The sequence below is a fragment of the Capricornis sumatraensis genome, chromosome 2 (genome assembly GCF_032405125.1).
Source record: "Capricornis sumatraensis isolate serow.1 chromosome 2, serow.2, whole genome shotgun sequence".
Taxonomy (NCBI): domain Eukaryota; kingdom Metazoa; phylum Chordata; class Mammalia; order Artiodactyla; family Bovidae; genus Capricornis; species Capricornis sumatraensis.
Window position 1 is genome coordinate 11,108,233 of NC_091070.1, and position 27,249 is coordinate 11,135,481.

The 27,249-nt window shown below is 39.1% G+C and overlaps 1 protein-coding gene across 1 annotated transcript in view; it reads left to right on the forward strand.

Moving 5' to 3' along the window:
• CEP128 (centrosomal protein 128) overlaps positions 1 to 27,029 on the forward strand; it is a 441,766-nt gene extending 414,737 nt beyond the window's left edge. The window contains exons 21-23 of the mRNA XM_068966164.1: positions 1,228 to 1,341; positions 20,316 to 20,424; positions 26,902 to 27,029. Of these exons, the coding sequence (XP_068822265.1) occupies positions 1,228 to 1,341; positions 20,316 to 20,424; positions 26,902 to 27,029 (351 nt within the window). The remainder of the gene's footprint in view (positions 1 to 1,227; positions 1,342 to 20,315; positions 20,425 to 26,901) is intronic.
• The last annotated feature ends 220 nt before the right edge of the window (positions 27,030 to 27,249 follow it).

The window sequence follows — 27,249 nt, forward strand, 5'->3', positions numbered from 1 at the left end:
ATGTTTTTGGACAACACTGTAGTCTCTGACAACTAAATGTGAATACAGATGTCATCTTACTTAGATGATCTTGACTTTATTCTTATTTAAAGGTGTCATAGTCTCTGTCTCTCTCTGTTTCTCTCTGTCCCTCCCTCCCTGTCCCACTTCATTTTTAAATTTTTAATCCTTATTTTGAAAGGAATGGTTCAGCACCACAATCCTACATTTAAACATTACATATTTGATATGGAGGAGAGGGAACAGCTTTGGGTTCCAAGGTCACTCTGCCACAAATTGCCTAGCCATGGATAGGTCATTCTTAACTTACCTGGGATGTAACTCTTTTTTTTAAAATAAAAATGATAACTTTGGAATTCTAATACCCCTTCTGGTCTGAACATTCAAAAAGTTATTTGGGGAGCTAAATTCCATAGATGATTTTTCTTATATACGAAAATCAGTTGCCCTAATTCTGTTTCATTTCTCCCTAATTCATACTAGAAGGGTCTACATAGGGGACTTCGCTGGCAGTACAGTGGTTAAGATTCCAGGTTTCCAATGCAGGGGTTGCCCAGTTTAGATCCCTGGTTGCGGAGCTAAAATCTGATATGCCCTGCAGTGCAGCAAAAAAAAAAAAAAAAAAGGCTAAGTAACAGGCTGCAGTGACTGCTTGCTGTGTTCTATCCTCTCTCCTCAGAAAGAAGGAAAAATAGAAAGGCAGGCAGGCCCTGGTAATTTTTTCTGTCTTAATTTATTACCTGAATCTTTTCATGCTTTTGAGGGCTAGTGAGCTATTCCTTTTTTTCTTCCTTTAAGATATTTTTGATGTGGACCATTTTTAAAGTCTTTATTGAATTTGTTACAAGGTTGCTTCTGTTTTATGGTGTTGGTCTTTTGGCCCTGAAGCATTTGGGATCTGAGTTCCCCAGTCAGGGATCGAACCCATACCCCCTGCATTGGAACACAAAGTCTTAACCACTGCACCACCAAGGAAGTCCCAAGATGAGCTATCCTTACGTTTAAAAATCTACATGAAATAATAGAAGGTAGTGTGTTAAAGAAAGATAATTTTTTTTTTTGCTAAGTGCAATTCTAAGGGGCAGTGAAGGGAGCCTATGATTTGTCTGTATATCTCTCTAAATGCCTCTAATAGTTTATTATCTAGGTATCAAAACTTTCTCAGCTTAATTTCAAGCTCTGGTTTCTCTTTCATCTACCAATTTAGACCCTTTCTTGTTTTTGCAGGGTTCCCGCAGTTTATCTGACAGAATTGACGGGAGATATTCGAAATACCGAGTTCACAGAGATTCTCTTCAGCAGTGCCGGGATGACACCAAGCTCAGAATCCAAAGCTTCAAAGTAATGTCCTTTATATACATTTGCAGACTTTGGGTGTCACCCATGGTTATGACTATAGCTTTCTAAGCAGGCCCTGTGGCATTTGCATAAGGGTACTTATGAAAGAAATGTCTTGATGTAAGAGATAGATCTTCAGTATTATAGAAGTAGAAAATAAAAATTCAGGGATTGTGTTTATAACTTTTTATCTGAGAACTAATCTGTAAGTGTATGCCATTGTGGCTCAGCTGGTAAAGAATGTGCCTGCAGTACGGAAGACCTGGGTTCAATCCCTGGATTGGGAAGATCCCCTGGAGAAGGGAAGGGCTACCCCCTCCAGTATTCTGACCTAGAGAATTCCATGGACTATACAGTCCATGGGGTTGCAAAGAGTAGGACAGGACTGAGCGATTTTTGCTTTCCTTCCTTTCACTTTCATTGTTGCTTAATATGTTTGTCTATGGGAGTTGATGCTACTTAGGAAACCCTGGTGGGCTTCCCAGATGGCTCAGTGGAAAAGAATCTGCCTGCTAATGCAGGAGACGTGGGTTCAGTCCCTGGGTTGGGAAGATCCCCTGGAGAAGGAAATGATAGCCTACTCCAATATTCTTGCCTGGGAAATCCCATGGGTAGAGGAGCCTGGTTGGCTACAGTCCATGGTGTCGCAAAGAGATGGACACGATTTAGTGACTAAACAACAATAAGAAATCCTGAGCCAAGAACCCCTTGGCCTCTCCATTGGTCAGTGGCTCAGTGTGGATGGCCACCCTCCTCATTGTGTAAGTCTGACTATTCCTCTCTCTGCGCTAAAATCCTCAGTAGGTGAAATAGCCTATAGTATTTCCTAGGATCAACGTTTATAGAAGATCATTTCATGAGGATAAGAGCTCCATATTACTACTTCTGTCTGTGATTCACTAGTAGGGGACCATATAAGAGACTGGGAAGATTTGACCTAAATTACAAACCATTCCCTAGAAGCTATACAAGACCCATGTGGGTTATGGGTGACTTGAAACTCATTTGACCTTTAACAGTTGTCAGCCTAGAGCTGAACTTCTTAACCCCAGCATTAGTGACATGTATGCCAGGTAATTCTTCATTGCAGAGGTTGTCCTAGGCATTGTAGGATGTTAAGCAGCGTCCCTAAGAATCTACGCACTGGATACCAGTCGCATTCCCCATCCCAAGTTGTGGCATCCAAAAGTGTCTCTGGATGTTGCTAGGCATCCCCTGGAGGGCAAAGCTGCCCTCTCCCTCTCACGAGAACACTGAGCTAGAGAGGATCCATCCATAGTGCACTACAAGTCAATTTAGAAAATAAAGCTAAAGTTTCAGCTCTTTTATATTCTTACAAAGTTCAATATGTATGCATATTCATTACACTGTATATATTCACTTATTTCAGCCAAGTGTAATTATTTTTAAGGTGCATCTTCCCTCCTCTGAATGTGATTGGACAGAATGCTCAGTGGATGTAAAGACAGTATTCATTTACATAAGCCCTCCCTGGCATGATTAAAATGAGCTCTTTACTTCCCCCATCTCAAACGAAACTTAACACAATATGCCGTGTCATTTATGCCCTTACTGCGAAGAGGGCGGCCTGTGACTTTGTGCCTTTTTATACCTTTGCTCTTTATATTGGTATTATTGATTATAGCAGCGATCATGTTATCATATATGGCAAATTTTAAGTTCACTAAATTGTCTTCCAACATTCTCATCAGGTCCCATATACTCAAGCATTTCTCCGCCACTTAGAGTGCCACTGACTTAAGCAGAAGAACAAGGGTTAGACAACAATAGCTAATAATAATAACTACTCATTATTGAGCACATATTAGAACAAACTACATGAAATTGCTCTTTTTTTATGTGTCTTATGCTTTATGTGCCTGATTTCATTTAATCCTCACAGCAAGCCTCTTTTTTTTTATTTTAACCACTGAAGAAAACCAGGTTATAGAGCAATTAAGTGATTAATCGCTTAATGGTTAAAGCAATTAAATGGTTAAAACCTAAATCTGCCTGGTTACAAGAATCTATATCCTTGACCACCAGGCTATTATGGTGTAAATTTGGATCTGCTGTCCCTTAATTTTTTTTAGAAGTCACCAAATGCAGGACAATATCTTTAATAAATAAAAGTCTGTTCTCTCCAAAAGTACAGAAACACAGTGTATGGCTCTTAGTTCAATAGAGGTCTAAAAGGAGATGAAACATTTAAGACATTGCTTCCCAATACAGTTAGATTCAGTATCAGGTGAATCAGTGCTATCTAGTGGCACCCAAATTGCTATAAATCAATGCAATTTCTATAACAGCATATGGCAAAGCTGTGAATGTTTAACATGTTCAGCAAGTAATCTCATTGGAGTTCTCTTTAAAATTACATTTGCAGCTGAAGAGGAAATCAAGCCTGGTTTTGTGAGGCCAACACTTATCAAAATGAGAAATAAGTTTGAAAATTTTGTAAATAGGTGGTAAAAATACAGGAAAGAGCCACGAAGTACATTGTATGATGACATTGTTCCACATTAATACTTCTTAAACATTTTTAAATATTGATCCATTTCAGTGATGAATATGTAGATTATTATCCCATGTAGCAGATGTCTGGCCTGAAATAATCCAGTGATCTAACGCAAAACTCATGAGACTGTCACATTTTTTGTAGTCATTATTGCAAAAAATGTGAGAGCACATTTTTGCAAATCATAAATACCAACGATCATTTTCTTATATGCTTTTTATAAAAATAACTTATTAAGAATGAAAGGGGAGGCAGCTTCGAAAGAAATAAGTTCATATGGGCAGTGAAAAAATTTCAGAGACGCTGCCTCTGATTTGTTGGTGTTCAGTCACTCAGTTATGTCCAACTCTTTGCAACACCATGGACTGCAGCATGTCAGGCCTCCCTGTCCTTCACTATCTCCCAGAGTTTGCTCAAATTCTGTACAGACTGTATTGCCAAAGCACTGCATTACCTGTCGGAGATGGGGGTGGCAGCACGTGTAAGCATACAGAAGGCAGATCTTCAAGGAGAGAATAGTTATCTGTCATCTTAATCCTTATAGATAATTTCTGTACAGCTGTTTTAGAGCACAGTTTGGCAGACTGCCAGCCACGGGCCAAATCTTGCCTGCTGACTGCTTTTGTAAGTAAAAACACTTATTCATGTGTTGTCTATGGTAGCTTTCATGCTCAGTGGCAGAGTTGAGTAGTTGCAACAGAAACTGTATGGCCCACAAAGCCTCATAGATTTATCATCAGGCCCTCTGTGGGAGAATTTTGCCAACTCCTGGTCTAGAGAAAGGAGACTTTTACCAAACTATTCTTACTTCCTTTACATGTTAGGTGAAGTATTCTCTTTTCTTCATTTATCAGCCAAATACATGCTACACAAGTTCTTTGTAAAGTCGTAATACTATTCATTCATTCAACAAATATTTGTTGAGTTTCAGCCATGTGCCAGGAACTCTCTAGGTACATGGGAATCACAGCAGTGAACAAAACAAAGATCTCTGCCTTTGAGAGCTTCTGTTCTTAAGGTAAGATCTTCAAGTCTGTTGTTGCTGACTACAGCATCCAGCAAACATATACTGAATTTCCACTGTGCACAAGACACAGCGCTGAAAGGTGGAGGGAATGATGGCATTTTCATAAGAAAAGTCATTACCAATCCTTAGGAATTCAAATAACTGTAGTACAAAGGAGAAAGGGATAAATGCTGTAAAGACGACCCCATTAGGGGACTTCCCTGATGAGCCAGTAGTTAAGAATCCACCTTCCAATGCAGGGGATACAGGTTCAATCCCTGGTAGGGGAACTAACATCCCACAAGCCACCGGGGAGATAAGCCCACACACCACAGCTACTGAACCCCTGCACTCTAGAACCTGGGCTGCACTCTACACCGCAACTGGAGAAAGCCAGTGGGCTGCCGTAAGGCCCAGCACAGCCCAAAAAAAATATTTTAAAATCGATCCCAATAAACAGCAGTGGAAGTTCAGAGAAGAAAGATGCTCTCAAGTCTTTTGAAAAGAGGCTCGTGATGACAAGGTACATGGAAGTGTTTTATCCTCATCTGTTTGGAGAAGAATCACTGTTAGCATTACAGTCGTAGAACCCTGACTGTATTACTGTTGACAGACAAATAGCTGTTGGAACAGGAGAACCATGTTGGCAGCTGGCTTCGCTCATGTTTTCACTGATGTCAGAAGGCAGTGAGACATCCAGTATGACTGCACTGCTGCCGGTGGAGGGGGAGGTATAGTAGAAAGTGTGCAAGTCGGATTCCCTTTCAATCCAGAAGGAGACTCATCGCCCACTGTTTACTCCAAGGGCCATCACCAGGCTCAAAAGGATCAGGTTTCTAGAAACCCATCAAGATTTTCAGCAGGACCAGTGTCAACAATTGCTGAGAGCGTAATGTAATGTTGTATTGAGGTTCCTAAGTTAACTGGACGAAGCCTGATCTCGAAGTATATATGGAGACGTCAATTCACTGCTGAATTGGACACAGCGTTGTATACACAACAAAACATTCTGTAACTCATTTCATCAAGCCTTACTGGCTTTCTGTAAGACAACAGACTTCTTTGCTGTCCCAGCTGTTTCGAATAGAACAAAATGTTCAACAGTCAGCCAATAACATAGCGTTGCTAATCGGAATTCACAGAGGAGCATGGTTTTGCCCAAGATATTCCCATTTGCTACCTGCCCTTTTTGCTCTCTACCCACGTTCAGTATATGGTTTTAATTAGCAGTGGAGTTTTCAGTAAAATCACAAAAGGCATGTTTTGTTCCCATCCTTCCTCCTCCTGAAAAGAAAATCATGATTTTCAATTTTTAGCAGAAGAGCTAGTAGGCAACTTCTCTTTAAAAGCAGATATTTTACAGGATAAGAAGAGGTGGGTAAGGAAACGATGATAATGGCTTTCAGCACAGGTTATGAAGGCAGAGTCTGACAAAGCCCATTGTCATATTTGCTCAGTGTAAGCACGTGTGTGCTGCTCCTAGAAGCTGTTTCTCCCTGCTTGAATTGTTCCGTGGTTTGTTTATGCTTTGCTCATAGCAATTAATGACTGTTTGCATTTTCTCTCTAAGGTCAGCTATTTCTGTCCATATCTTAAATCGTCTACAGTTGTTAGCTTCTGAAGCATGCAATATGTAACTCCTGGTGCAATTCACAATTGGAGGTGATTTTCACTTAATGACTATTAAAATATATCATCACTGTATTACTTAAGTAATTTTATAGATATTGCTTGGGAATAGTAGTGGCAATCCCACGGTGGAAACTGAGGGAGCTTTATCTGACTTATAACCATCTCTCTCCATGCTTTTTAAAGAAGTTGTGTATAAACTGCTATGTAATGTAGCTCTATGCTTCTGCCAGCCCCAAGCAATTTGCCATCATTTAAACCTCTCCAAGAAAGAAAGAAAGTGAAGTCTCTCAATCTTGTCTGACTCTTTGCGACCCTGTGGACTGTAGCCTGCCAGGCTCCTCCATCCAAGGGATTCTCCAGGCAAGAATAGCCATTTCCTACTCCAGGGGATCTTCCTGACCCAGGGATCAAACCCTTGTCTCTTGCGACTCCTGCATTGGCAGGCAGATTCATTATCATTGCGCCACCTGGGAAGCCCTATACAGAGATTTAGGGCAAGGGTCCCCAGCGTTTGTGCCACAGACCAGAAATGGTCCCTGGCCTGAGTTAGGAACCTGGCTACATAGCAGGGGATGAGTGGCGGGCAAGCAATGCTTTGCCTGTCTTTACAGCCTTTCCCCATCACTCAGATTAAGGCCTGAGCTCCTATCAAATCAGCAGTGGCATTAGATTCTCTTAAGAGCTTGAAGCCTACTGCCCTTGAATCAACCGAAACTCCCTCCCCCCATCATTGGAAAAATTGTCTTCCACAATATTGGTCCCTGGTGCCAAAAAGGTTGAGGACTGATGATTTAAGGTGCAAGACTAATCTTAAAAAAAAAAAAAAAAAACACAGTAAATTAAATCACTTTAAGTGACTTTTAAAGTAAAGGGTGTGACTTTTTAAAGTAAAGTGACCCTTTAAAGTAAAGGGTCACTCTTTGAGACCCCATGGACTGTAGCCCGCCAGGCTCCTCTGTCTGTGGGATTCTCCAGGCGAGAATACTGGAGTGGGTTGCCATGCCCTCCTCCAGGGGATCTTCCCTACCCAGGGACTGAACCCGGGTCTCCCATATTGCAGGCAGATTCTTTACCATCTGAGCCATCGGGGGTGGAGAGGGGAACTGATGATTTCAGGCGCAAGTCTAATCTTTAAGTTACCATAAAAGAAATAGTAAATATAGCTACAGGTAAATACTGAAATTTGGGAAATGCTATTCTGTGGATTATATGACTTTTGAGGGCAGACACTGTCTGCCTTATCTTTGACTCCAGAATACACAGTGCATGCTAATTTGATGATTAAACGTTTTTTCCCTAACTTCAGCCTTTTACAGAATTCTAACAGATTTCATTATTATTTTTCCAGTAATTGTTAGATGACACATCTGAAACCTCACAGGCAATTGAATCATGCTGAACTCTGAAGCAATTTTGTTCTTTTGAACTGATTAAGACTAACTTCCCAGCCATAATATTTAACTAGTTGATTGCATCTTGCCATTTTAAAAGTTAAACAAAACGTTGCCAAATAAGTTGAGATGTTTTTGCTATAAAACTTGAAAATAGCAAAGGAGCAAAAGTGATTATTTAGGAGTCAAAATGAGTACTTGTATGAGCATATTTTTTGCTATTATTGTGCAGTTGCTAAGACATGTCCGATTCTTTGCGACCCCAAACTGGACTGCATCACACCAGGATTCTCTGTCCTTCACTGTCTCTCAAAGTTTGATCAAATTCACATCCATTGAGTTGGTGATGCTATCTAACCATTTCATCCTCTGTCACCCCCTTCTCCTCCTGCCCTCAATCTTTCCCAACATCAGGGTCTTTTCCAATGAGTCAGTTCTTCCAATCAGGTGGCCAAAGTATTGAAGCTTCAGCTTTAGCATCCGTCCTTCTGATGAATATTCAGGACTGATTTCCTCAGTTGACTGCCTTGATCTCCTTGCAATCCAGGGGACTCTAAAAAGTCTTCTCCAACACCACAGTTTGAAAGCATCAATTCCTCAGTGCTCAGCTTTCTTGTGGTTCAACTCTCACATCCATACATGGCTATTGGAAAAACCATAACTTTGACTATATGGACCTTTGTTGGCAAAAGTAATGTCTCTGGTTTTTAACACACTGCCTAGGTTGGTCATAGCTTTCCTTCCGAGGAGCAAGCATCTTTTAATCTCATGGCTGCAGTCACCATCCACAGTGATTTTGGAGCCCAGAAAAATAAAGTCTGTCACTGCTTCCACTTTTTTGCCTTCTATTTGCCATGAAGTGATGGGACCAGATGCCATGATCTTAGTTTTTTGAATGTTGAGTTTTAAGCCAGCTTTTTCACTCTCCTCTTTCACTTTCATCAAGAAGCTCTTTAGTTCCTCTTCTTTTTCTGCCATAAGAGTGGTGTCATCTGCATATCTGAAGTTGTTGATATTTCTTCCAGCCATCTTGATTCCAGCTTGTAATCCATCCAGCCTGACATGTAACATGATTTACTCTGCATTTAAGTTAAATAAGCAGGGTGACAATATACAGCTTTGACAGACTTCCCCGGTGGCTTAGGCGGTAAAGTGTCTGTCTACAATGTGGGAGACCTGGGTTCAATCCCTGGGTTGGGAAGATCCTCTGGAGAAGGAAATGGCAATCCACTCCAGTACTATTGCCTGGAAAATCCCATGGACAGAGGAGCCTGGTAGGCTACACCCCATGGGGTCGCAAAGAGTCGGACATGACTGAGCGACTTCACTTCACTTTTCCTAATTTTAAACTAATTTTTCCTAAATTTAAATACCTAGAATAATGGGCAAATTTGGCCTTGGAGTACAGAATGAAGCAGGGCAAAGGCTAACATGGTTTTGCCAAGAGAATGCACTGGTCATAGCAAACACCCTCTTCCAACAATATAAGAGAAGACTTTACTCAGGGACATCACCAGATGGTCAATACCGAAATCAGATTGATTATATTCTTTGCAGCCAAAGATGGCAAAGTTCTATACAGTCAGCAAAAGCATGACTGGGAGCTGACTGTGCCTCAGATCATGAACTACTTATTACCAAATTCAGACTTAAATTGAAGAAAGTGGGGAAAACCACTAGACCATTCGGGTATGACCTAAATCAAATCCCTTAGGATTATACACTGGAAGTGACAAATAGATTCAAGGGATTATCTGATAGACCAAGTGCCTGAAGAACTATGGATGGAGGTTCGTGATATTGTATAAGAGGCAGTGATCAAGACCATCCCCAAGAAAAAGAAAGGCAAAATAGTTGTCTGAGGAGGCCTTTCAAATAGCGGTGAAAAGAAGAGAAGCAAAAGGCAAAGGAGAAAAGGAAAGATATACCCATTTGAATGCAGAGTTCCAAAGAACAGCAAGGAGAGGTAAGAAAGCCTTACTCAGTGATCAGTGCAAAGCAATAGAGGAAAACAATAAAATGGGAAAAAATAGAATCTCTTCAAGAAAATTAGAGATACCAAGGGAACGTTTCATGCAAAGATGGGCTCAATAAAGGACACATATGGTATGGACCTAACAGAAGCCAAAGATATTAAGAAGAGGTGGCAAGAATACACAGAAGAACTATACAAAAAGATCTTCATGACCCAGATAATCATGATGGTGTGGTCACTTACCTAGAGCCAGACATCCTGGAATGCAAAGTCAAGTGGGCCTTAGGAAGCATCACTACAAACAAAGCTAGTGGAGGTGATGGAATTCCAGTTGAGCTCTTTCAAAACCTAAAAGATGATGCTATGAAAGTGCTGCACTCAATATGCCAGCAAATGTGGAAAACTCAGCAGTGGCCACATGACTCGAAAAGGTCAGTTTTCATTCCAATCTCAAAGAAAGGCAATGCCAAAGAATGCTCAAACTACCGCACAATTGCACTCATCTCACACGACAGCAAAGTAATGTTCAAAACTCTCCAAGCCAGGCTTCAACAGTATGTGAACGCTGAACTTCCAGATGTTCAAGCTGGTTTTAGAAAAGGCAGAGAAACCAGAGATCAAATTGCCAACATCCATTGGATCATCAGGAAAGCAAGAGAGTTCCAGAAAAACATCTACTTCAGCAACTGAACTGAACTGAATTTTAAATTAGTCCATTGTTCCATGTCTGGTTCTAACCGTTGCTTCTTAATGCACATACAGGTTTCTCAGGAGACAGGTAAGGTGGTCTGGTATGCCCATCTCTTAAGAATTTTCCTTAGTTTATTGTGGAAACCACACAAAGGTTTAAGCATAGTCAACAAAGCAGAAGTAGATGGTTTTTCTGGAATTACTTTCTCTGTGATCCAATGGATGTTGGCAGTTTGATCTCTGGTTCCCCTACCTTTTCTAAACCCATTATGTACATCTGGAATTTCTTAGCTCAGATACTGCTGAAGCCTAGCTTGAAGTATTATGAGCATGACCTTGCTGGCATGTGAAATGAACACAGTTGTCCAGTAGTTTGAACATTCTTTGGCACTGCCTTTCTTTGGGATTGGAATGAAAATTGGACCTTTTCTAGCCCTAGGCTGCTGGCTGAGTTTTCCAAATTTGCTGACATATTGAGTGCAGCACTTGAACAGCATTATATTTTAGGATTTTAAATAACTCAGCTAGAATTCCATCACCTGCAGTAGCCTTGTTTGTAGTAATGCTTCCTAAAGCCCACTTGACTCCAGGATGTTTGGCCCTAGATGATGGACCATACCATCATCATTATCCTGTCATTAATACCTGTTTTGTATAGTTCTATGCATTCTTGCCATTTCTTAAACTCTTCTGCTTCTCTTAGGTCCTTACTGTCTCTGTCCTTTATTGTGCCCATCCTTTCATGAAATGTTCCCCTGATACCTCCAGATTTCTTGATGAGATCTCTAATCTTTCCCATCATACTGTTTTCCTCTATTTCCTTGCGTTGTTCACTTAAGAAAGACTTCTTATCTCTCCTTGCTGTTCTCTGGAACTCTGCATTCATTAGGGTTTTTATTTTTCTTTAACCCTACCAAACCCAGTTCCCCTGACAAACCACATGCTTTCTTCAGTGTTCGCAATAATTTGCTCAATAAGAGCATTAAGAAAGGAAAGATTATGAAGAAATTTAACTGTAAAGATACAATTGTTAATCATATTGAATTCAAAATTCTAAATATATTAGGTATATTCAGTTACTCCGTTACTCCGTTCAGTTACTCCGTCGTGTCCATATCTTTGCGACCCCATGATCTGCAGCACGCCAGGCCTCTCTGCCCGTTATCAACTCCCGGAGCTCACCCAAACTCATGACCATTGAGTTGGTGATGCCATCTAACCATCTCATCCTCTGTCGTCCCCTTCTCCTCCTGCCTTCAATCAGGAGCATCAGGGTCTTTTCAAATGAGTCAGTTCTTTGCATCAGGTGGCCAAAGTATTGGAGTTTCAGTTTCAACATCAGTCCTTCCAATGAGCACCCAGGACTGATCTCCTTTAGGATGGACTGGTTGGGTCTCCTTGTAGTCCAAGGAACTCTCAAGAGTCTTCTCCAACACCACAGTTCAAAAGCATCAATTCTTCGGCACTCAGCTTTCTTTATAATCCAACTCTCACAGCCATACATGACTGCTGGAAAAATCATAGCCTTGAATAGACTGACCTTTTTTGGCAAAGTAATGTCTCCACTTTTTAATATGCTGTCTAGGTTGGTCATAACTTTCCTTCCAAGGAGTAAGCATCTTTTAATTTCATGGCTGCAGTCACCATCTACAGTGATTTTGGAGCCCCCAAAAATAAAGTCAGTCACTGTTTCCACTATTTCCCCATCTATTTGCCATGAAGTGATGGGACTGGATGCCATGATCTTCGTTTTCTGAATGTTGAGCTTTAAGCCAACTTTTTCACTCTCCTCTTTCACTGTCATTAAGAAGTTCTTTAGTTCTTCACTTTCTGCCATAAGGGTGGTGTCATCTGCATATCTGAGGTAAGCAGGGTGACAGTATACAGCCTTGATGTACTCCTTTTGCTATTTGGAAACAGTCTGTTGTTCCATGTCCAGTTCTACATGTTGCTTCCTGACCTGCATATAGATTTCTCAAGAGGCAGGTCAGGTGGTCTGGTATTCCCATCTCTTGAAAAATTTTCCAGAGTTTGTTGTGATCCACACAGTCAAAGGCTTTGGCGTTGTCAATAAAGCAGAAATAAATATTTTTCTAGAACTCTCTTGCTTTTTCGATGATCCAGTGGATGTTGGCAATTTGATCTCTGGTTCCTCTGCCTTTTCTAAAACCAGCTTGAACATCTGGAAGTTCACGGTTCACGTATTGCTGAAGTCTGGCTTAGAGAATTTTGAGTATTACTTTGCTAGTGTGTGAGATGAGTGCAATTGCGTGGTAGTTTGAGCATTCTTTGGCATTGCCTTTCTTTGAGACTGGAATGAAGTTGACCTTTTCCAGTCCTGTGGCCACTGCTGAGTTTTCCATGTTTGCAGCACTTTCACAGCATCATCTTTTAGGTTTTGAAAGAGCTCAACTGGAATTCTGTCACCTGCACTAGCTTTGTTTGTAGTGATGCTTCCTAAGGCCCACTTGATTTTGCATTCCAGGATGTCTGGCTCTAGGTGAGTGATAATGCCAGTTAATTGTTTTGTTAGTTTGTAGTAAATATACCATAACATATTTATCCAAACAATCCTTGTTTCCTTTTAAATAGTCACTTTCAGGGAATAAACATTGGTTCCAGGAACCATCATTATAAAATATCTTCGCATCTCTCCCTTTGTTTCTTAAGTCAGTGACACATTTTTTTGAGTATATTTGTTTATGGGAAATTTTTACCCACTGTGAATATGTTTGGTTCTTGAAAATGGGTTAAAATCATATAGAGCCAAGTTTGAAATGGGTAAAACACACACACACACACACACACACACACACACAACAAAAGCGGAGTATACTCCTTTATTTTTTAGTGAGTCACTAAGAATATTAAATTTTTACACCATAAAATAGCAATTGAATATAGGTAAATTTATCAAATGGCCCTATCCAACACAGTGTTTTTCATGAGTTTGTTCCTCTGTGGCTGAATGTGGCTTCATGTTTATTGTATTATGATTTAATTTTGGAAAAGATGGTTTGCATAGTTAGATGTTCTAATTGTTCAGTGGTTCTGCTTGGGTAAATTAGAATTTCAAAATGTCAGTGCTGAGAAATCTTAGGAGATGGTCTTGCCCAGCTAGGTCATTTTCTTCCATGAAGAAACTGAGAATGTGAGAGTGACAGGCTCCTACTTCCGACTTCCACGGAGCAGACTTTCAAGAATATGATCATTATTGAGTTCCTTATTGCATATGGCACTGTCCTGAACTGTGCAAACTAGGATAGGTAGGTGGAAATACGAAAAGAGGTGATCAAACCCCCACCCTTGTGGAAGTTAAAAGCTCTATAATGGCAGTCATGCAGATTGAGTTACGGAAGGCTAACTTTAAGTAAACTGTCCAGTTAGAACTTTCAAATAGGAATACAGTTTACTGAGGAAGAGGTTAAGCTTTTTCAAGCACTAATGGAGAACTGGGAATTAAAAGTGGGGAACAAAGGAAGAGTGCATTGTTAGGGTAGAGACAAATTCAAGAAAACATTTCTGCCACAGATTCAGAAACACATAAGTGTCTTTTCCTTTTCTCTAGGGGCAGAGTTGGATAAATTAAAATTTTTTAAAAAATTAAATGCAGCATTTGTCTTATAAACTGTGAACTTAACAATATTTCTGTGAGAAAAATACTTGGTGGGCATCATTAAATATTAATCATTAGAGATCAGTTTAGCAAAAAGATTTAGTCGGGTTGGAACAACTTTTAAGAAACCAATTACAATGTGTGTTATGAAAAGAGAAGTGGAAGAAACCCAGGGAAAATATTAGAAATTGCAAGTTCCTTCACCCAGTGGAATTTTTGCAGGGAATTATGGCTAAATAGCTTGTTGAGACTTAAGACAGTAATAAAAATAGGTCCCTGTGCTAAGGATGTAAGAGTTGGCAAAAAGCAAAAGCTTGCAAAGAATCTTCCTTTTCAACCAATACTTCCTTTTTAATATATAAGTATTTAATTGAAAAAAGATAGAAATTAGAAATAGCCATCTTATGGTGACCCTGTAAACTTTACTTGCATAGAAAGTCCACAAATTAAATAAAAATTTATAATTGGAGGATTTGAAGATATTGTTCTCATATTCTGACATGTTGATTTGTTCAAAAGGATCATGAAATATTTTTCTTTTAGGGTGTTCTTCTAGGGATCATTTCATTATTTATTTCTAGGTAACCCTGGGGATTCTGGCAATCTTTTGAAGATTTGTTGAATGTAAAATGTTGAAACTTAAAGACATACAGCTGATCCTTGGACACCTCAGGAGTTAAGGGCACTGACCCTCAGTGCACTTGAAAATCCATTTGTAAATTGTAGTTAGCCCTCTGCATCCAAGGTATTATTCCTCATTCTTAGATTCAACCAACAGTAAATCATATCGTACTACAGTATATACTATTGCAAAAAAAAAATCTGTGTGTAAGTGGACACACGCAGTTCAAACATGTTGTTCAAGGGTCAACTGTTCATTGAGTCCCAGCTGTATGCCAACAGCTACTTTAGAATGAGCTGACATGGGGTAACTCGAGCCAAAACCATAGATCTGACAATTATGTTCAGATGTGAAATTCTAAAGGCCTCGGGGAGTTGGAAGATGCACAGATAGAAAGGAGAGTTATGTTCTTAATCAGTGCTGGAAATCTTCACTTAATCATGCTTTCTATATAAAATGTGAAAGAGAAAAGCATAATGAAAGGTTTCCCACTAAAAAGATGCTTAGATGATTATGGGCCAATAAGAGAAAGGAAAACTCAAGGGAAAGCAGACACACTCATATTTGCCCACTGATGCTTGGACTGAGAAAGACAGTGAGAAAGGACAAGAGTGGAGGTGTAGATCTGGGCATCTTGCTGAATGAATCAGCTGGTGTAATGACAGCCTCAGAGTGTGCCTCCCAGAGGAAGGAGGAAGTCCACAAGGGTCGTCAAATCCGATTCATTCTTGCCAAGGTAGGGTTTTAAATTTCTGAAACAAAACCAACTGGCATGAAAGCATAGATTATATCTTTTCTGTTTACAGAAAAAGGACCTCCTATATTTTTAATGATGCAACCAGCTTCTTGGCATATCACAGTTAAAAATATGGCACAATTTGGAAAATGCAGAAAAATATTGAAAAGAAAATAAGTAGCAAATATTTTTTAAAACCTATTTGCTTAATTTAAAGGTTTCCCAATTCTTACTTATAAATACCTTTTTACATTGAAATCATTATTTGTTGACAATTTTATTTCCTCTTTATTTTATACTTTATATATAAAAATGAATTATATAATATATGAATTTTCTCTATGATCATCATTATTATCATTATGGTTATGCCATAGTTTATTTCCTAATCTCATGTTGTTGAAAATTTAAGGTTAATTTCAGCTTTTTTTCTACTATAATCAATTGATTAATATCCTGGTATAAAAATCTTTGTCCATATCTTGAATTTATTAACCTAATCTAGATGCCTAGAAGTAGAAGTACTGGATGACACATTTTAAGGCTGTTTATTTATACCCGTTTTGTCTAAGTTGTCTGATTTATTGGCAGAGTTGTTCATATTTCCTAATTACCTTCTTAATGTCTATAGGCATAATAGTATATCCTCCTTTCATTCTACATATATCTTCCTTCTTTTTTTCCCTAATCAGTCTCTGAAGAGATTTTTAGATTTTATTGCTCTTTAGAAAAAAACAAAAAACCCACTATGGGTTTCATATTTTCACTGTTTTTCTGCTTTCTATTTAATTGACCTTTGCTCTTTATTATTTCCCTCCTTTTACTTAATTTATGCTTAATTTGCTGTTCATGTTCTAGTTTCTTAAAGTGGAAACTTGGATTATCAATTTGAGACTTCTTCTTTTGTAATATACACATTTTAATGTTATACATATCCCTCCAAATACACTTTTAATGCCTTCTCACAAACTCTGATAAATTGTGCTTTTATTTTCATACAAGTAAATTTTTTTTTAATTTTTCTTTTGGTATCTACTCATGAGTTAAGTAGAAGTATGTTCTTTAATTTCTAAATACTTGAGAATTTTCAGATATCCATCTGTTGTTGATTTCCGTGTGGTCAGACAGCATCTTCTGTATAATTTCAGTCATCTTAAATTTGTTGAGATTTGTTTTGCCACCAAGCATATAGTGTATTTTGCAGAATGTTGGATGTGCACTTGAAAAAATACTTGTAATCAGCTGTTTAGGGAGAGAGTATTCTATAAATACTAATTACGTCTAGTTGTCCAGTAGCATTGTTCAACTCAATTCTTTATCTAAATGTTTCATGAGAGAGTTATTGAGTTAAATGAGTTGCTGAGAGAGGAATGTCGAAATATCCGACTATAATTACGTGTGTGCTTGTGCTCAGTCGTGTTGACTCAGTGGCCCCGTGGACTGTAGCCCGCCAGGCTCCTCCGTCCATGGGATTTTCCAGGCAAGAATACTGGAGTGGGGTGCCATTTCCTTCTCCAAGGAGTCTTCCGAGCCCAGGAATCGAACCTATGTCCCTTGCCTCTCCTGTACTGCAAGCAGATTCTTTATTGCTTAGCCACAGAGGAAGCCCAATAACTATAATTATAGATTTGCCTACTTTTTCCTTATAGTTCTACCAGTTTTGCTTCATGTATTTTGACACTGGGTTAATGTATACATACAATTTAGCGCGTTATCCCTTTTCTTTCCATTTTTTTTTACTTATTCAACAACTCATATTTCTATTTTCGTATGTAGAAAATGAGGAAGTTAGTACAGTTGACCCTTGAACAACATGGGTTTCAACTGCGTATGTCTGCTTACATGCAGATTTTTATCAATAGTAAATACAGAGGGCCAACTACAGGTTATATAAGGATTTTTGACTGTACAGAGGATTAACACCCCTAACCCCTGTGTTGTTCAGGGGTCAACAGTATAGCCTTTCCTTTCCAGCAAACCTATAATGAATGACTTCCCAGTTTCTTATGAAATTCTCATGATTAATGAAAACTGTCTATCACTTGCTTAAAACCTCTGGCTTTCATCTTAAATGAAACTGAACTCCCTTTTGGTACATGAAAATGATGCTCTTAAGTCATTTTAGGATTATGTTCATGCATTTAGCTCAGAATAAATGGATTTTTATAAATGTGTATGTGTGTATGCATGCATATGTGAAGTGAAAGTCGCTCAATCGTGGTTGACTCTTTTGCACCCCCATGGACTATACAGTCCATGGAATTCTCTGAATCAGAATACTAGAGTGGGTAGCCATTTCCTTCTCCAGGGGATCTTTCTAACCCAGGGATTGAACCCAGATCTCCTGTGTTACAGGCAGTTTCTTTACCAGCTGAGCCACCAGGGAAGCCAAAAAATACTGGAGTGTGTAGCCTATCCCATCTCCAGGGTATCTTCCTGACCCAAGAGTTGAACTGGGGTCTTCTGCATTGCAGGGGGATTCTTTACCAGCTGAGCTACCAGGGAAACCCATGCATGCATATATATATACACACACACACATACACACTCATATTTAGTCTTTTGACCTTTCTTTTGCATTTCATACATATAAATGTGACAAAGAAATAAAATATAAACTTGGTACATAGTGCAGAAAACGACAGCTAAGTCATCAGATAGTCATGCATGCTACGTGAGGCCTTACTGCATGTGAGTTTTGAGGAACCTGTCTGGGCCACCTCATTTCAGGTCAGTCCCTCAGCCACATCCGGCTCTTCGCGACCCCATGGACTGCCTGCAGTCGCTTCATCCAGCGTCTTTGGCACCATTCTCAGTCCCTTCGTCTCCCTTGACCCCACAGTCATCCCCAGTTCCTGTCTTTTAACTGGTATTCCCACTTCTATGTTTGTGGTACTCCAGCCTGTTTTCCACAGAGGCCAGAATAATCTTTGAGAAATACACATCAAAACATATCATTCCTCTCCTCAAAACCGTTGATTACCTTCTTATTGTACCTAAGGAAAAAAATCTGCAGGCCAAATCCCACCTCTGGATCTCACTGCAGTCACTTCCTCAGGCTCAGTGTGCCTAAGCCATGGGCTTTCCCTCAGTTCTTCAAACACACCGAACTCTTTCTTACCTCAGCACCTGCACGTGAGTCTAGAACACTGCTCTCTCACCACCTCGCTGGGACCCCTCACCTCCTACTTTTTCCATCCTCCACCTATGAGTTCTCATCTGGCTAATTCATTGATTTGTACTCAGCACTCAAGTATCGCCTTCAATATCATCTCCAGAGGTAACTTCTCTGGACCTCAAATCTAAATGTAGTTCTTCCTGTTATTTACTCTTCTTCTTATAGTTCTTACCAGAGGTTTTAACTGAATTGTGTTATGTATAGTTTAATGTTTTTCTCTTCTGCCATCCTGAAGCTTTCAGGATCATTTACATTGATATTTTATATTTGCTCTTTGACCAGCACATAGTAGGTGCCAAATAAGTCATTATTGAATGAATGAATGAGTATGAGGAAGAAAAATGAAGTGTAGCAAATAATTAGAAAACATTTAAGAGGGAAAATATGCAATTTTTACTATTTATCAATGAAAGGTATATTAAAGCATCTGTTTTCTCACCCATTTAGCTAGTAAAATTATTCAAAGATATAATTCCCTTTTTCAGCTAAGATTTGAGGAAAAGGAAAATTTCATACAATCCACAAGGGTTCATTTTTGTTTATGGATTAAATATTGTTGAATGAGTAACAATATTTATAATCATGGAAAGCAGTCTAGGTAAATGTATTTAAAATCATCAAATTGTTTTTATTGACACAGTATTTCCACCCAAGAATTTGTCATAAAGAATATTGCTAAACATGGGAAAGTTTATATATTTAAATATATTTTTCACAGTGTTATTTATAGGAGTAAAATATTGAAAAACCGCCTAAATGCCCAGAAAAGTAATACCTGAGTAAAGCATAGTATATTCACTAGATAGTATATGAGTGGGGGGCGGGGGGAGTGAAAGTGTTAGTCAATCATAGTCAGCTCTTTGCAAACCCATGGGCTGTAGCCCACCGTGTTCTTCTGTCCATGGAATTCTCCAGACAAGAATACTGGAGTGGGTTGCCATTTCCTTCTTGAGGGGATCTTCCTGACCCGGGGATCATACCTAAGTCTCCAGCATTGCAGGCAAATTCTGTACCATGTGAGCCACCAGGGTAGCCCCTTATGTGAGTAACATAAGCTAAAGGTAGAAGTAACATAAGCTAAACATGATGATTTTCTAAAACTTTTATGTTAGTGCTACTGTTGTTGTTTAGTTGCTAAGTCATGTCTGACTCTTTTGTGACCCCATGGACTGTAGCTCACCAGGCTCCTCTGTCCATGGGATTTCCCAGGCAAGAATACTGGAATAGGTTGCCATTTCCTTCTCCAGGAGATCTGTCTGACCCAGGGATCAAACCCTTGTCTCCTGAATTGACAGGCAGATTCTTTACCACTGAGTCACCAGGGAAGCCCATTTATATTATTAAATATAAATAAATGAAGAAAGCAGAGTTTTACAGTAAAATTTACAAATCTTATCCACAGGGGGAAAAGAAGTCTGGAAAGAAATATGTCATACTGTTATGGCTTTAGGTGATTTCCTTCTCTGTCTCTTTATATGGATTATAATATTAAATTATGATATAACATAGCTTGTATCTTGAGATTCAGTTTTATTTTCAGTACATTTAAGTGAATCCTGAGCCTTACATATTGCAGTGATTTGAACTGAAATGCCCATGCTCTCTTTTTTTAGGATGACAGAAACTTTGCTGAAAGCTCCCATGCTTATGGGTTAGATCAGTCATCTTGTTGGCAGGATCACAGTCGCTTCCTGTCTAGTCCACGATTTTCCCACTTGAACTGTAAGTAATGATGCCCAGTACTAGCTTTTAAATTGGATTTAAGAAATTTCAGTTCATGGAAAGATTAAAGTGAAAGACCAGAACATGATAGTAATATTCATGTTGTAATTTTGAAAAAGTTTTCATTGTGAATCATACAAATAATGCCCAAGTACATTTATAAAATTAACCAACTTACTAAAAATATATGGAATCCCTTCTTTTTAGACGTTACACTTCTCACAAAAACTTAAAACTAAATCACCAAATTTTAATTAAGCAATTTTTTTGGCATGGAGATTGCTAGCAACTGTGGATGAGTGAGTAAGGAAGTTAGATTGTATTGAAATAAAGTCCAAGTCTTCAAAAAGTAGAAAAACTATTCAGAAATATCTAATTTCGTACAAAGAATAAGGATATGAAAACGATTATTGTGTAGGTTTCATTCTATGAATAATACACTGTAGATATTAATAAAAGGTTATAACGTTAACAAAGTGTGAGTCTGTTGACCCAGAATACCTTCTCCCACCACTTATACTTCACCTTGGATGCAGTGTCCTTAAAAAAACCCTTTAGAACTCATGGTTTTAAGTATGGTTGCTGTTTTGAGTCGGAGAAGGCAATGGCACCCCACTCCAGCACTCTTGCCTGGAAAATCCCATGGACGGAGGAGCCTGGTAGGCTGCAGTCCATGGGGTCGCTAGGAGTCAGACACGACTGAGCGACTTCACTTTCGCTTTTCATTTTCATGCATCGGAGAAGGAAATGGCAACCCACTCCAGTGTTCTTGCCTGGAGAATCCCAGGGATGGGGGAGCCTGGTGGGCTGCCGTCTCTGGGGTCGCACAGAGTTGGACACGACTGAAGCGACTTAGCAGCAGCAGCAGGAGCTGTTATGAGTGCTCACAATGCATTACAAATTTCCTTTGAAACCTTTCTAGGAATAATTATGGAATTATTTGCTATTCAAGTAACATTTTATTTGCTGATTCTTCTCTTCACCCAAGAGTGAACTCCATGATAGGAGTGATGTTTATACACCACTGTCTCCTCAGCATCCTATATGAAACTTGGTACATAATAAATGCTCAGTTAATGTAAGATGAATGAGTATATGAATATTTTTATTTCAAGTCCACTTTTATCCAAGCCATTTGGGATTCAAATGTTAATAGATTCTTATTTAGATCATCATTTAGCTCTTCAGTTTCCCATGGACATAGAGTTTGTACATTCAGTTGGACAATGCTGTCATTTTAAAAAGCTAGGTTTCTATAAAATAAAATATCAAAATTAGCCACTAAGAAGTAGACCAAATAGAAAATAATAACTCATTTTTTCTGATTTATATTCATGGATCCACTGAATAAATATTTATCAGTTTCTGACAAATGGTTTGGCTTCCATTATATCATGATTAATTTTATTCCAACAGCTAAGCATTTTCCCTTTCCTGCCCCAACCATTTTGCCAAGTGATTTTATTTATTTTCATAAACCCTCTGCTATTCTCATCTGGCAGTCACCCTTCAATTTGGATCATATCTCAGGTTGGTTCTGGTACGTCAGAATATGATATATATGTAGTTATACAAAATTATTATTTTTCATATTAAGCAATGGAAAAATTTCCTCAGGTCTGTTTGATGTATGAAAACATGGAAGAGGAAGAGGGTGGGGACCGAGCACCAAAACCCAACATGGTACCCCATCCATGAAGACATCCAAGAGCCTGGAAATAAGCAGCACCAGGATGTGGGCACAGAGGGCTTTGTTCTACTGGCATTTAATTTTGCCTTTATAACTTGCAGAAGTCTCCTTAGAAAGGTTCCTCCTTAGAAAGGCTTCTAGAAAGGTTCCTTTGAAGACATTAAGGGGAAAACATCAAAATTTTTAGAATTTTATTTAATATTATGGCAGGCAGTAGAAGAAACTGTATTTGGCTTTTCACTCAGTAGCATTTCATGACTAACACTGGTCATTTCCTAAGATGTAGTACTCACAGGCTGCTGCAGGATTCTATATAAATACACTGACACAGAAAATCAGGTAAGAAAGAATAAGAAAAAAGAATAAGAAAAAATATCATTGAGAACATTATTTGGATAAGAAAATACTTTATTAGTCTATATTATATAATCTGACTGAGAAATTTAGCTTAAAAAGTAAACCCCTTTATTAATTTATTGATTATTTATACATAACCATATATTTTACTATTCTTCTTTTTAACAAGTTTTATGATTTTCCTCCCATACCTACCTCCCCCATGTTTTTAAGGATACTTTAAAAAGTTTAATCATAGGTACCTATTGTTACTCATTTTAGGTGATTTAATAAACATTTCTAGAAATAACATTGATTCTAATTTACTCTTCTGATGAACTTTGAATTTTCTGTATGTTTTTCATGATGGCTTTTGGAATTGAATTGTGATCACCCTAAATACTTCTCCATTTTTTGTGGTACACACAATTTCAGTTTAGTTATAGAAATTGTCCTGTCGTGAACATTTTCTTGACACTACAAAATTAAAAAGGAGATTTGTCAAAATCAACAAAGAGAAAAATGGAGCCTGCAGTAAGCTGATAATGCAGGGAACAGAAGACATCTGAAAAATATCACGAATGCCCTCATAGATATGAGGAGATAGTGCATCCAATAAAAACAAGAGCGAGATGTTATGAAAAAGGAGCACGAGCCAGGAGGTCTCGGAAATTTTAAATATGATAAACTAGAAAGGTGGGAAACAACAAAGTTGAGAAACCTCAAAGAAAGCAGAAGATAAGGAAAAAGGGCAATAGAAGAGATAAGCTATTCCGAAAAACCAATATAGGAAGGACAGACCGTGATTAGTGAGAGTCCTGGAAAGAGAGAGTAAAGAAAACAGAACAAAGGCCAGAAGTGGGCAGATGACACGGCCCACCAATAAATGGCTATTGCACAGTTGTCGCCCTGAGGTTTATTCCTTCCCCTTCCTCCTATATGGTGGATGCCCATGTTCCTTTGGTCACCCCCGGCCTTCCTCTGCTGGTTTCAGTTCTTTCGTGGGAGCACATCCAAGAAAGGGAGGTAAATATTTTCATTTTCATATCTGAGAATGAGTTTCTTCCATTCACACTTGACTGAGACTTTGGCTGGCTATAAAATTCTCGGTTAAAAAAGACTTTCCTTCTGAAGTCATCACACAATTATCTTCCAAAATCTAGTGTTGCTGTTGAAAAACCTTCTATCTTTTCCATTTGACTCCCATTCCTCTGACATGATCGTTTTCACCATTGCTATCCCCCTGCACCCCGGCCCGGCAACTTTTAGGATTGTCTCTTTAACCTCCATGAGTTTTGTGATGGTATGTCTCCCCATGAGTCTTGTTTCACTGAATTTCTACCTATTTGCTGTGGGTTTTTTTTAATCTGGACATTCATATTCTTCAGTTCTCTCACAGGGAAGGAAGAAACAAAAGATTCTACCAGGAAAAGCTTTAGGAAATAAATTTTTTTTAAAAAGCTGGATAGATTATTGGATTCACTTGAGCACTTAGAAAAACTACTAGTAGGCACATGACAGGTCTAATTGAGCTATTAGAAACAATTGAGGATGGTTATGGAGAAAGAGTAAATTAAAAAAACAAAAACACAGGTCAGTTACTAACTCCAGGAAAAAAATGAAAAGAAACAGTGTCAGAGTAGTCCTATTAGGTTTGTATGAGCCATATTTAAAGTCAATGTAAATACTCACTACTGACATAACTGGAAGTCCAGACGTAACTACATAGGGAGGATGGGGTGAAGGGAAGTGGATGGGTGTGGATACGTCTAAAAATGATAACTCAGAAAATAGCAATATAAGCTGCTTTTTCTTTCAAAAATTGAAGTAAATACGGAAAATAAAGCTAAAAGAGTTGATTGTGGTTGACTCCCGGGAGCAAGTGTGTGGGGTTGGGAGGGATAGGGCAAGAGGCCGCAGTCTTTCTGTGTAGTCCTTTGGTACTGTTTAATATGTGTATGTATGGAAACTCTGGCTAAAAAGGGATCTTATAAAAATAAAATGCTACTAACTCCAGCTTTTATGTCTGACTAGCATGTGCTGGATTTTGTTGTTAACTTCTGAATGCACCATGAAAGCTATCGGGGAAGGGGGCGGTTAGAGCAGCTGGCCTGCGTGAAGACAAGGCGGGTAACTGAGGTGCTGAGGTTGACGCGAGTTTCTGAGCCCGCAGAACAGGCTCCTTCTTACTCAGGTTGGGATTTGCCCTGGATGAGGCTCTTTTGTCTGTGCTGAAGACGCTAACACACTCATCCTGCTGACTTCGGTGCCCCATCAAAACTGTGACCCAACAAAAGCGCAGAATCACTGACCACGGGAAAAAACAAAGGAAATGGGAAAATACTGCATAATTTGTGGTCTCTGAAATGACCCAGCCTTAATGGAAGTTTGTTTTCAGTAGTAATTTATGTCAGCTTTGTGTAGTTCAGGTCAATTCAAGAAAAGGTAGATGCTTCCCTGCCAGGAAGACAGGGAGAAATGTATAAATTGTAAGTTTATACAACCATTGGAAATAGGAACACAGAAATCCATTATTTAAAGCCATGATTACTACCAAATTTATTCTGGCTGGCTGGAAGCTATGGCCATGATTCAGGACACTCTTTTAGAAGGCTTGGATTCCATTACCTGTAGCCTGTAGACAGTGGGGGCTTAGTGAGGGAGACTCATAATGCCAGCTTTGGAAACTGTCATTTTTACTTTTTTATAAGTAGTGACTGGGTCTCCATGTATAGCTCCTTGTAGGCTAAAGGACACAATTTCTGGACAGGGCTTTCACTCCCAGGGCCCAGACCAGACTGGATATGAGTGAAGTCTGGAGGAAACCGATGACTTATCCACATCTTGAGTGCTTTGAAATTCAAATGCTAAATGTTGGTGGAGTTGGTATCTATAAACTCAATTTTAAACATAAATGCAGATTTCAGTTTTTCTATAATTCTAGCATTGTTGTAAATAATGTTTATTTAAATGAATATTGGCTCAGAGGTTAAAGCATCTGCCTCCAGTGCGGGAGACCCAGGTTCAATCCCTGGGTCAGGAAGATCCCCTGGAGAAGGAAATGGCAATTCACTCCAGTATTCTTGCCTGGAGAATCCCATGGACGGAGAAGCCTAGTAGGTTACAGTCCATGGGGTCGCAAAGAGTCGGACACGACTGAGCGACTTCACCATACCACCATAAATGAATATATAAATAAATAATCCCAGAAAGAAAGGACTGTGGTATTTCATGGGGTTACTTTAGGAGTTGTAAGTGAATCTTAATATATTAATTTAACTTGAAATTCTTAGAAAAGAAAATCAATGAAAGTTAATAAAAAACTTTTTTTTTTCACTTGCTTACTTCAGATCATGCTGCTCTAAAAAGAACAGTTCGTGTAGTTAATATGTGTTAAAGGTGAAATGATAGAACGTACCTGGACCAGGACTTTGTATTAGTGGTTGGGAGGTTATACCTGAGCTGAAACCTGAATGGCAAGAAGAACCAGCTGAGTTAAAATTGGGTGGGACACATCTTCCTGGTTCAGGGGCACAACTGGAAAGACCTCAGAGGGAGAAAAAGAGGAAGAAGAAGTGAGGGAGAGAGTGATTGGGGGAGAGCGCGGCAGGACATGAGGTCCCGCGGCAGCCTTTTCAGCCACCATCAGATGTGCAGATTTTATTCTGATGTCACTGGGAGGCCATGGCGGGTGGGGAGGGAAAGGATAACGCAGCAGAGTGACATAGTCTGATGAACATTTTAGAAAGGTAATTCCGGTGTGTGGAAAATGGGGCAAGATGAAAATAGAGAAAATGGTGGCTTGGGCTGGGGTGATGGTATTAATAATAGAGATGGTGTGAAGCAGAAGGACTCAGGCGAAATGGAAGGCAGACTCCTTGGAACTTACCCTTAAATGGGACGGGCCCAGCAAGCAAGCCACGGGAAGGAGGGAACCAAAGTTTCAGAAACTGGGTGGATGAGTATATCATTTTCTAAGATGATGAAGAGCAAGGGATAGGCAGGCAGCAGAGATGAAGAAACCAAGTGGGAGGACTGACCGATATATTTGGATATAGGCATCTAGAGCTCAGAGAAAGGTAAGAGGTGGTAGAAAAACAACCTAGATTCCACATCTACTCTCAGTTTCCTTTTGTGTAAAACAGAGGTTTCTATAAAAAGGAAGCCCTTCAGATTTCTTCTTCTAAAAGTCTGTGTGCTTTAATGTCACTGTATACTGATCAACACCCGCCTTCTACCCTCACTCTTCAAGTCCAAAACAAACAAATGACATGAATATGTGGGTTTTTTTTTTAATATAGTCAAGTATTTTATTCCTCAATTAAAGATTTGGTAGTCCATGTAAAGCTTACAGAAAACTAGTAAGCAAATGCAGTGATTACTTATAGCTTTGTGAAGCCAGGGATTATATTCATCCAGGTGTATTTTTCTCTTTTCTCTTACCCTGCCAGCATTTACTCAAAGAACAGTTACTCCAGACTCACCTTCAATCAAGGAAGATGCCCCAAGTTTACCGATGGATGGAAGAAGTCCACAACCCAGAAAGGAGGAATACGAAAGCAAAAACAGCAAAATGTGATTGGTTACTTTACCCGAGTGCTTTACAAATAATAGTATATGTATCCTTGCCACAGTTTGGCCCAGATAATCTAGCAGACATGTCTGCAGCTTCTGCTCTTCAGCATTGCCAAACACTGACTGAAAGACAGTGCAGCTGGTCTTTGTGGAGGATATAAGTTAAACCAATCCAAATAATATCAGCTCGTGAATGACATACAGCTAACTTACTGGCAACTTAC